The following is an 11,954-nucleotide window of genomic DNA, read 5'->3' on the forward strand; positions in this document are numbered from 1 at the left end:
GCTCGCCATATTGAGAGCGCAACGAATACCCTTTAGGTTTTGCATTTGTTCCGATGTTTTAATGGTGAAGGAAATTCGGGGGGAGATAACCGCGCACATTGCCCACTTTATGGCGTTTGCTCGCGAAGTCCACAGCGACGGAGCCATCGCGGATACCCTGATGGACGCGATTCAGGAGTCCACGGGACGCGTCGAAAATTATCAGCGGGAAGGGAGTGGGTTCGTGTCCGCCGACGTCCAAAACGTTCAAATATGCATTTCCGCGGTGAAAACTAAAAAATTCGGATGCAGTGGGACACTTCCCGATCATTTGGCTAAGCGCAGGAACGTGCTGACGAATATTCATTTACCGGCACGTAAGGAGGGTGAGTACGTGAGTACAATACGCTCGCCCTCCTGCACCCGCAGGAAAGGAATTCATGGAAAAAATGTGAAAAACACGCAGCGGAGTACTGGTGGCCTAGTCGCTTCCCCGTTTCCTACTCTGATCTGGACGAATTCGAAGAGAAAAATCAGATATCCGTGTACGTATACGAGTACGTCGATCAGGGAGTGCACGTGTCGCGACCCCCAAAACTCGAGTATCAAAAGAAAATTCACTTATTGGCTATAGATGAACATTTTTTCGGAATCAAGTCCCTCGAACGCTTGTTGACAACCAGAAGTAACCATTTCGTATGCGAGCGTTGCACGCGCTCTTTCGTGAAGGAAGAGAGCATGGCGAAACATCGTCGCTTGTGCGCGGACGTAAACGAAATCATATTGGAATTTTGCGAACCGGGCAAAAACTTTGTAGAATTTACTAACATACAGTACAGGCGTCAGTACAACTACGTCGTCGCGTTGGACACGGAGAGCGTACTCGCGCCCAGCGGTGTTGGCATGCAGCGTCACGTTACCTCGAGCTTCTGTGCCGTGCTCGTGCGCACTCACGACTCGAAGGTGATGCGCATCAGGACGCACCACGGTGAAGATTCCGCGAGGCAGTGCGTCAGAGCTTTGATGGAAATGCGGGACGAGATGATCACCCTGAACGCCTGCCCCGCGCAAATGGTGCTGAATGACGAGCAACGAGCGCGGCACGAAGCTGCCGCCCACTGCGCGTACTGCGGGCGGGAGTTCGCGCAAGACCTACCCCGTGTCCGGTACCACGACCATTCCAAGCGTTGTACTGTCGGCGAGACAAATTACATCGCGACGCTGTGCAACCACTGTAACTTGGCGTGCACGACGCGGGAAAAACTGCCCATCGTGGGGCACAATCTGGCCTACGATTTGGCCGGACTGTTGCGGGAATTTCACCTTCTCGGGTGGAAGCGAGCTCCCTTCATCGTGGCTGGTTCCATGGAAAAAATCCGATCGTTCGAAATTGGCACCTTCCTATTCAGAGATACCATGCAGTACCTAAATTCGTCGCTGGGATAGCTCGTGGAAACCGTCAAATCCATGGGGGGCGCAGAGGCGTTCCAATGCCTGAAGGAGGTATTTGGAGACGACTACGAAATTTTGCTTCGTAAAGGTGTATTCCCGTACAGCCACGTTAGGTCGTTCGCGGTCTACGACGAATTGGCTCTGCCGGCAAAATCCGCCTTCCGAAACGATCTGACGGGGGAGGATATAAGCGACGAAGACTATCAGTACGCGCTGCAAGTATTTGAACGTTTTGGATGCTCGAATCTGAGGGATTATAATGCATTGTACCTGAAAACGGATGCCCTGTTACATGCTGACGTAATGCAGCACTTCCGGCGCCTGTGCTACGACGCGTGCGGTTTGGAATTGCTTCATTGTGTTTCGCTGGCATCCTATTCGTGGCAATGCACTCTAAATTACACGCGGGCAAAATTGGAGCTGATCACCGCCGAGGACATGTACCGGACCATCGAATCGGGTGTTAGAGGTGGACTCTGTCAGGCGAGCAGGCGTCATTTACGGGCTAACAACCCGCTGTGCAGTGGCTACGATCCCGATAAAGAGGAGGTGTACATATCGTACATAGATTGCAACAATCTTTATGGATTCAGTATGATAAAGCACCTCCCAGTCGGCGATTTCGAATGGGTCGAGGATTTTAGCTCCGTGGATTTTATGCGTCATCCCACAGATTCGGACGTGGGATACGTGTACGTGTGCGATTTGGAGTATCCAAAATCTATCCACGCGCTGACGCGGTACTTCCCCCTGGCTCCCGAGAAGGCAGTCGTTCCGAAGGAATGGCTCTCACCATTCCAGCGAGGGCTCCTCGAAGAGTTAATGTATCAGCCGGCGAACAGCAAAAAGCTGCTGCTCACGTGCAAGGACAAGGTCGAGTACGTCGTTCATTACGCGCTGCTCGCGCTCTATTGTAGACTGGGCATGCGGGTGACAAAAATTCACCGTATTCTAAAATTTCGTCAGGCACCATTCCTGCGTCCCTACATTGAGGACAATGTTGCCAGACGTGTCGCATCGAGCACGACGTTCGAGAAACATTTCTATAAAATCTCAAATAATGCGGTCTTCGGGCGTACGTTGCTAAATAAATTTAATATGCGAGACATTCGAGTAGCCTTCGATGAGGAAACGGCGAGTCGCCTCGGGAGTCAGGTGGAATGCGCGCGAATGGAAATTTTGTCCCCCGATTGTGTCATGTACGAAATGCGCAAGAGAAAAGTGCGATGCGATTTCCCCCTGCAGATTGGCTTCACGATTTTAGAACTGAGTAAGTTAAGCATGTACTCGTTCTACTATGAAACCCTGTTGAGTAAGCTCACTTGTCCGGTGATTACCTGCTACTTTGACACGGACTCTCTGATCCTCGGCCTATTCTGCAAGGACTACGAAGATCAGTTACGCGCGATCGCCGACGACCATTTAGACTTGTCTTCCTTCGATCGTGATCATCCACTGTACAGCGAGAGGAATCGCGGTAGACTTGGCGCGTTCAAAAGTGAAACGGGTAGCGTACCCATTGAGGAAGTAATATGCCTGAAAGCTAAAATGTATTCTATCAAATTAGCCGGGGGAAAACAGATTGCAAGAGCTAAAGGGGTCAAAAAGAACATTGTGCGCAAACACCTCCTCCATGATACGTACCACGATACCCTATTCAAGCACGACAGCGTATCGCACGAACAGGTGTCAATAGTGGGAAAGAAACAGTGCATGTACACCATCAGAAATGTGAAAAGAAGTCTAATGGCGTACGACGACAAACGGTACCTCTATAATGACGTGGACTCCTACCCGTACGGAAGCTGCGAATATGGTAAGCTCGAGTGGATGACGTAGATAGCGGGATTTCACACGGCATTCTTTCCTCCGTCGCACAGATAATGCAGAGGATGAGTAGGAGTAGCGTCATTTGACCTGCGTCACTGGAAGGATGTGGTACCTCGTTCTCTTCTCGCTCGTCTCGTGCGCACTGGCGCTGGACGCCGGCAACTGTACTGCGAGCATCAAGCTGGAGAAGGATAAGCACACGTACGCGCACGAATGCCCTGGCGACATCTTGGCCATCAGACAGTGGCACGTGGTACCTATGCGATCTGGTATTAACCTGAATAGGAACGCTACTGGATTGTTGCGTACGTGCCTTCACTCGCTGGACGTGAGCGACAGCTACGAAGATATCCAGTGCACGCGGATGTGCCAGCTCACGGAGGACGAAATTTTTCTCAGCCGCTGTCCCGGAGATGTCTACATGATCCGTCACTTCCGTGGAACCACGCCCAGCATCAAAGGAATCAATCTCTCCAAGACCGCCATGCTTTTTCTCAAACATGTACTCAATAAACGTTGAAAGGTATTTTTTTCCCTGTCTGTTCGATCTCATAGACCTATCTGAGATAGGTTAGAACCATCTGAAGCCGCCGGCGAGCGACCCGCGCACCATCTGGCGGCCACCCGCTAGCCCGGGTAAGTTTGAGGCCGCAGCGGTGTGTTTCAGCGGCGGGCGGCGGCGGCGGCCAATCAGATGGGGGGCTGGGAGAGTGATCAGTAGGCTTAGAATGGACCAATCAGCGGAGCCGGTTAATTAGCATAACGGGGGGGTGCTCAGCCATACGCGTGCACCAATCAGCGTGAAGAGCCGAGTAATTAGCATAAAGGGGCGGAGCTAGAATCAACCAATCAATGATCAGTGGGCTTAGCATGGGCCATTCAACGTGAACTGGGCGGAGCCCAGCCAACTAATTAGCATAAAGGAGCGGAGCTACGGTCAGCCAATCAGTGGCGTGGTGGCCAATCAACGTGAAGTGGGCGGGGCTAATGGCCGCCAATCAGATGGCTTTGGATTTGGCTTGTGTTGGATTACAAGTGGATTGTGTTGGCTTAGGACTGGATTGTGTTGGCTTAGAACCGGATTTTGGCTTAGAATTGGATTAGAATCGGCCATCTTGGATTAGAAAAAGGATGTCGTTGTACGTAACGAATATTATACCGTCTATCTCTATACTACTGTGACTTCGTGCAAGATTCAGTAACCATTGCACAAGAAACGGATGTGTGTGCCTTTGACCCATTGGTATAAAAAGCAGTGTGATCTCCAAAGCTTTCGGCTACATAACTGAATCCTTGTTGGAGCACACGTGGCGGAGTGCCATGTTTGTTATATCTATAGCTAAAGAGTAATTGCATTCTGGAAGTACGTCCCACGGCGGAGCTCCCACACACGCTTGCAAAATTGGGGTGTGATACTCAATGAACTCATACGTTTCGATTCCCTGTAGCACACGCATACTAAAAGGAGGTATAACTGTGCGTTTGCTGAAAAAGAACTGTTTAAACCGTGTCTCCCTCACAGACTGGAGTGCAGGATGTTCCGGATAGCCTCTCACTCTAAGCGCATGTGATGCTGAGAGGTAGAACCTACGTCTCTCCAACGACCACTCCTTGGATTCGACATGTAGACTCTCAACTGGTGATGTACGAAAGGCACCAGTTATTAGACGCAACCCCTGGTGGTGAACTGGGTTCAAAATCTTGAGAGCAGATTCGCGGGCAGATCCATAGACAATGCACCCATAGTCCAATCTTGACCTCACTGTCGAAATGTAAATTCTATGCAACGTGCCACGATCTGCGCCCCAGGATCGGTGTGACAGCACCTTTAAGAGGCTTGGGGACTTGATGCATTTAGTTTTAAGGCTCTTAATTTACCGTAGGAAAGTAAGTTTGCTATCAAACGTGACCCCAAGAAATTTGTGCTCACTCTTAACAGTGAGGTCCTGTCCATTCAGCTTAAGAGTAGGTGGAGGAGGCATTCGTCTGACCCTAAAGAAGTGAACACAGACTGTTTTCTCGTGCGAGAACTTAAACCCATTCTCGAGGGACCATGTGCTGAGCTTGTTTAGAGCTAGCTGTATCTGACGCTCGCATATTGCTAGATTTGTAGAAGAAAAGGATATTTGAATGTCATCTACGTATAAGGAGTATGACATGGAACGAGGAATTGCATTGGCTACTGAATTGATTTTCACAAGCAAGAGAGTAACACTCAGGACAGATACCCGTGGCAATCCATTCTCTAGAACCAGAACACGAGATGCGAGATAGCGTCGTTCCAAGTCGTACTTGGAATGTCCTCTTTTGTAGGAAGTTCATGACGCACCTGGGTATCCGCCCCCTGATCCCAAAAGAGTACAGATCTTGTAGGATACCATACCGCCATGCGGTATCGTATGCCTTCTCAAGATCAAAGAAAACAGAGAGGCAGTGTTGTCTTCGGACGAAAGCTTCACGTATCATTGTTTCTACTCGAACGAGATGGTCTGTTGTGGACCGCCCGGCACGAAAACCACACTGAAGTTCAGAAAGACATTTGTTTTCCTCTAGAAAATGGACGAGCCGACCATTGACCATACGCTCAAACGTTTTGCGCATGCTGCTTGTGAGAGCGACAGGTCGATAGCTAGTTGGATTTGAAGGGTCTTTTCCAGGTTTTGACAGTGGAACAACGATAGCAGTTTTCCATGAGGATGGCAATGTGCTATCTGGCCAGATTCGGTTGAAGAAACGAAGCAAGCATTCTTTCGATGTTTCGGATAAGTGTTGAAGCATGGAATATGTCACTCGGTCTGGACCAGGTGAGGTAACCTTTGCTGAAGATAAGGACCTCTGAAGCTCTATCATGGTAAACGGCTGATTATATGCATGGCATGGCTGATTAAAAGCATACATTTAATGACATGTAACTGTCAAAAAAAGGAAGGGACAAGAGTTACAGTAACAACATGTACAATACTACAGAACCTGTACTCATAAAAGTAATACATTAAGTCTTGCAGTAGTGGGACAGCAATATTTTCTCACATTTCAAAGCATTTCTTCGAAGGTTCAGAGGTATGCTATGCAAGGAAACATGCAAAGCTTCAAAGAAAAAAACACAGCCATGGCAAAGGAAATAAATTTTCTGGCATGCATAACTTTCCGTTACGTGATGCTCAATTTCTGGATAGGTTCCTAATGTCCACATATACAATATGGACTGAAATTGAATATCACTGGGTTAGAAATATTTTTAACATTGGAAGGAAACATTGGGAAATGCTTCAGAGATGGTCCGTTGAGCGCAATGCATGAGGCCAGTGACTAAGGCATTGAGGAAATGAGATGAAATTGGTTCTAGAAGGCTTTTGATAGCCTATGTATAGAATATGGACTTAAAATTTAGTATTACTGGGGCATAAAAAATTTTAACATTGGAAAGAAACATCGGGAAGTGCTTCGGAAATGGGCTCTGCAGTGAAACTCAAGGAGGTGGGTGAGTAAATCACTGAGTGCATGAGGTCAAATTTGTTTCTGGAAAACTTCAGAATGTGTACTTCTGGGATATTGACTTGAGTTGAATCTCGGCGAGGTGGAAATGTTTTTAACATGGGAAAGAAACATCGGCAAGTGCCTCGGAGATGGGTACTGCAGCAAAATATAAGTTGTGGGTGCGGAAAGCATTGAGCAAATGAGGTGAAATTGGTATCTGGAAAACTAGAGAGTGTCCATTTCAAGGGTGTGGACTTAAATTGCATCCCGTTCGGGTGGAAATATTTTCAACATAGGAAAGAAATAGGGGGAAGTGCCTCAGAGATGGGTACTGCAGCGAAATGTAAGAGGTGGGTGGGGAAAGCATTGAGCAAAAGAGGTGAAATTGGTTTCTGGAAAACTTCAGTGTCTACTTATAGGATATGGACCTAAACTGCATCCCGTTGGGGCGGAAATATTTTTAACATTGGAAACAAATATCGGCAAGTGTCTCTTGAGATGTGTACTGCAGCGAAATGTACGAGGTGGGTGGGGAAAGCAATGATAAAATGATGTGAAATTGGTTTCTGGAAAACCTCAGAGTGTCTACGTATAGGCTATACACCTAAACTGTATCACGTTGGAGTGGAAACATTTTTACATGGGAAAGAAATATCGGCAAGTGCCTCGCAGATGTGTACTGCACCGAAATGTAAGAGGTGGGTGGGGAAAGCATTCAGCAAATGAGGTGACATTGGTTACTGGAAAACTGCAGAGTGTCAACTTATAGGATACGGACCTAAACTGCATCCAGTAGGGGTGGAAATATTTTCAGGGATGTGATTGACCGAAGTCGCTTTGGAGCACCTTTTGGAGCAGCCTGTGTTTGGGAGCAGCGAAAGTAGCTTTTGCAGCAGGCGCGAGGTAACCCCATTAAAGTGTAAATACTGCATGCCAGGGTGGTGCTCGGACATCAGCTGTGCGGATAAGAATAACTTACTACATCCAGCTCTAGAAAGTTACTATTGGGTCCCATTTTTATTGCAGTTCTAAGTTGGCTCACAACTAGTTCTCCCAAAAAGAAAATGCAGGGAAACCCTCCACTTGACTACAAAGTGACTAGCTTTGGCAACTACACAAGATGATAAATATATTAAGTACATTGACATGCTTTGGCTGTCGCTCACTTTGACTAGAGGCGTATGCGCCCTGGAACATCTGCAAAAGTAAGCAAGTCCAACGGGGAAGCAGGTGATTACAAATGCACACTTTTCTTCTTCAGTACCAGTTTCACCAATGCAACGGCTAGCCTCGCTTTGCCTTGCGTCAGTAAGGTCTGGCCACTTTCAATATTCTCAAAATTCTTTTACTTCACGCCATGTTCAGTGCGCAACTCACCATTTGTTAGTATTTTTTAGCACAGAGCACCTCGTTCTGCAGGTCATCTTGCTCATCACTGCTTGACCCTGCCTAGGTAATGTCAGCACGTAGTCCTTTTTTCGCCAGCTCCTCTTCTGCTGCAACACGCTCCCGGTACACCTTGCACGAGCCTCTCACTGCCTTAATCACTGCAGGTGTGACTTTGAAACGGCTGGGGACACCTCCAAACCTCTTAGCATATGACATAATGTGCCGTATACCGTTCACACTCTGAACTGTCAGCCGTGCCCTCCCCTGAAGAATATGACGGTTCTCGCTGAATCCTCTCTCAAGATCTGCGTTGCGGTGGGGGATGCACAGCAAGGCTTCTACAAGCCTGCACAACAGAGGAAATTTGGTTGAGCTGTCAGCCCTCTTCAGTGCAAAGATGTTGCTCCAGTATTCATCAAGCCTTGCAGATGATAGTGCTTCGATGGGTTCAAGTTGAAACAACGTGTATTCATCCATCAGGGATGATACATCAGGAGGCTGAATCACTTGTGGGAGACGCGTTGCTAGGGTTCTGAAGTCACCGGACGAGCTCTCCTTTTTCCCTAGACGATGGGTGGAGACAGCGTAGGCTTCGTAGCACAGCATTGTCAATAGGTAGTCGTGTCAGGAAGTACGTAGTGCACTTGATGTAGAAGGTTCTTGCGCCCAACTTGAATGCTTTTTTCTCTGCTGCGTCCCATGATGACATGGCTGCCTCTGTGTCCTCCCCAACCTCAACCTTTGCCTTCCAATTTACAGCTGACTGAGGTTGCAGCGAGGGCAGCTCACTGCCCTTTCTACAGCGATATGATTCATATTTCATGAATCGCCGACAAAGTTTTCGAACAAGAGCCACCATCTCGTCGTACAGCAGATGAACTAGGGCAGTGGTTCTCAACCGGGGAGGAATTCTCCCCTGGGGAGGAATTTCATGCCTCCAGGGGAGGTATTAGGCCCGCCTAGACCTGGTCCACCTTCGCTTTTTAGTAGAAACACTGCACCAGAAGTCAGGGGCTTACACGGCGCCTCAAATCTACGGTTGCACTCTCTTCGGAGCCTCTCCTTCTCCCTCTCCCTTCGGTGCAAACTCGCGACGCGCGCCCGAGGTGGCAAAAGGGTTTGGCAAGACGCTAGCACTGCCACCTGTTAGTAGCCAATTAAGATGTAACAGTTTGTACGCGGCGTGTGTTACGAAGTGTTAACAGGCTCGTTGGACAGCGAACAGTGACAGCAACCCGGTAAGTTTCACGGGCCTGTTATGGCATTGTTATGGCATACGTATGAGAGTGTAACCGTTTGATCAAGAAGCCACGGTGGCAGGGCTGTAATGAGAGAAAAGTCCCTAAATCAGAATCTGGGACGCAGGTTCCCCATTTGTCACCTCGGGAACGCTGCCCCGGTGGTGGCTGGAATATGGAATACCAGTGCCTGTTACGATTGCTAGCTCAGATCTGACTCCTCCTTTCTGTCTGATTCGAAAACAAGCTGCGAGTTGGGAGTGGCTCGGTTTTCTCTCGATTAAGGTGATTACAGGTTGTCGTTTATGCAACCTTGAATAAAGTATTTTCCGTAAGTGGACACCGTATTTCGGTAACCCCGTAAGCCGTCTAACTGTACTCGTGTGGTCTGGCATCTGTTCCTGCGTAGTTCACACCAGCGCGCGCACGCGTAGGGGGGGGGGGGATGACGTCTTGACGAGTGTCAAAAGGGGCCCGGGGAGCTGGAAACGTTGAGAACCACTGAACTAGGGGTTCAGTGCGTTGCAACAAAGTCAGGAATTCTGTGAAAATGTCTGCAACATCCCATTTTGGGTAGAAGTCCTTGTTCGACAACGCCTTCCGCAAGCGTTCACCCAGCTGCCCTCCTGAACGACACTGACTTTCCGACATGACAACATTCTTCACTGCCGAGAACTGCTCAATCAGTCGACTCGCTGCACCAGTGTAAACCACCTCGAACTTAAGTGACGGAGGAAGACATTCTCAGGCAGCTCAGGCACTTCCTGCTGTGCTTTCACTGCGGCACTCTGCACAGCAGAATTCTTGAAGAAATAATATTGGTCCACCACTGCTGCCTCAACATCTGATCCAAAGGCGTCTAAGCCATGCCCAAATGCATCATGAACCTTATCAAGGCAAGACTCGCCTACATCTAGCATATTTGGGTGCGTTTCCTTCATCTTTCGTTTCAAGCTCTTCATCACGTTAGGTCCGGCGCTGAAGAAGCAGATAAGGTTATTTTGCGGAAGGTCCTGAGTCGCCTTGGCGATTTCGTTGAGCACTATATCAGACGCCGCGGAACCCAGCCGAAATGACTCTAAATGTTCAACAACCACCTCTTTCGTGACATCAGAATAAAACCTTGCAACAACATCTGTCGTGTCTCCAAAGTGTAGCGTGTGTGTCTGCCAGCGTGTCTGACTGAGTAACTGCCAGCTTTGAGCAGGGGTAGAAGTCCTTTATTTCCGTGATACGCCGCTTAAGTATGGCACGCCCAAGTAAACAAGTTCAAGGCTAACCGCGTGCGACGGCAAGAGATAGCACACGTTGATAGTGATTAGACACATGATAAGCCATACGACGACATCCCCCATCAAATAAAATTAAGGAAGCCAGAGTTAAAGAAGGCAGGAAATATACTTCATACAAATGCTTCGTCAAACACTTATACCCGAACGGTTTGCGAGAACAAAATAAATTTCCACACTCAAACCCTCACTGCAACACCTAGGAGGGTCGGTATCTCGACCACTTTGAAAACATTGCAAACGCGCATTGCATTTCACAATATTAACTCAATAACGACATTTTATTATTTCAAAAGCACTAGGAGTTCTTTGTGCAAACTAGTAAAGAAAAAGTCAATCATATCTCAGTGCTCACGCACTACGCTCACTTATTACTCAACCCCGTACCGTGACGGTCGGTATACGTGTCTGCCGTACCGTGTCACGGCGATTGGACTACTCGGTTCCTGGAGTTGATGATCACTGTCGCTACTAATGTCCTCATGCACTTCGTAGGGTGGCTCGCACGTTCCTCGCATAGGGCTTCGTATGTCATTCCCTTCTTGTTGATTAGGAGGAGGTTGACGTCGTGGATGTTCCAGTTCAGGACAGTAGATGTCAACCAGACTTCTTCTGTTCCTCCTGATGTCTCCCCAGGAGGTACGAACGATGTACGACCTGTGTGCATCGGCCTTTCTGAGGACGGTTCCCTGTTTCTTGGAGTCTTTAACCCAAACACGCTCGCTGGATTTTAGCGAACGCAGGTCTCTTGCTGCGTGCCGCTTGCCGAAATCTGCCGCTTGTTTCCGACGGTTTCTTTACTAGCGAAGCATCTTGAAGTTAACTTTCTGAGGTCGAAGCAGTCGCGGATGTATTGGCAGTCTTGATCGTAGCCTTCGTCCCATCAGTATCTCCACAGGACTTTTCCCAATAGGCCCCGGCGTGTCTCTGTATGCAAGCACTGATAAGTAGGGGTCATCCGCCTTCTGCAGCACCCTTTTAATGGTTTGGACCACTCTTTCTACTTCTCCGTTAGCTTGCGGATAGCGAGGACTATGAATAGCGAGGAATATGGTTCGGTTCATGAAGCTGTAAATACGGGAAAAGTTCGCAAATTCTTGGCTGGCGAATTGAGGTCCGGTATCACTGAATAAGGTGTCCGGTATCCCATGCCTTGCGAATATGCTTTTCATATGTTCCACGACGCACGTAGCGGTCACCCTCTCCAGAAGAGCTATCTCTGGAAAGCGAGATAGATAGTCCACAATCAGTAGGTTAGTCCCTCCGTTCAAATCAAACAAATCGGCGTCCAACTTCTGCC

At 48.5% G+C, this 11,954-nt stretch overlaps 1 protein-coding gene across 1 annotated transcript; it reads left to right on the forward strand.

The window, feature by feature from the left end:
* Positions 1 to 378: 378 nt before the first annotated feature.
* On the forward strand, positions 379 to 3,522 carry LOC135370868 (uncharacterized). The gene is made up of 2 exons (XM_064604755.1): positions 379 to 3,247; positions 3,312 to 3,522. Exons 1-2 carry the CDS (start codon positions 1,447 to 1,449, stop codon positions 3,329 to 3,331), a joined length of 1,821 nt encoding a protein of 606 aa, XP_064460825.1. The 5' UTR covers positions 379 to 1,446; the 3' UTR covers positions 3,332 to 3,522.
* The last annotated feature ends 8,432 nt before the right edge of the window (positions 3,523 to 11,954 follow it).

This window comes from Ornithodoros turicata, chromosome 1 (genome assembly GCF_037126465.1).
Source record: "Ornithodoros turicata isolate Travis chromosome 1, ASM3712646v1, whole genome shotgun sequence".
NCBI classification, from domain to species: domain Eukaryota; kingdom Metazoa; phylum Arthropoda; class Arachnida; order Ixodida; family Argasidae; genus Ornithodoros; species Ornithodoros turicata.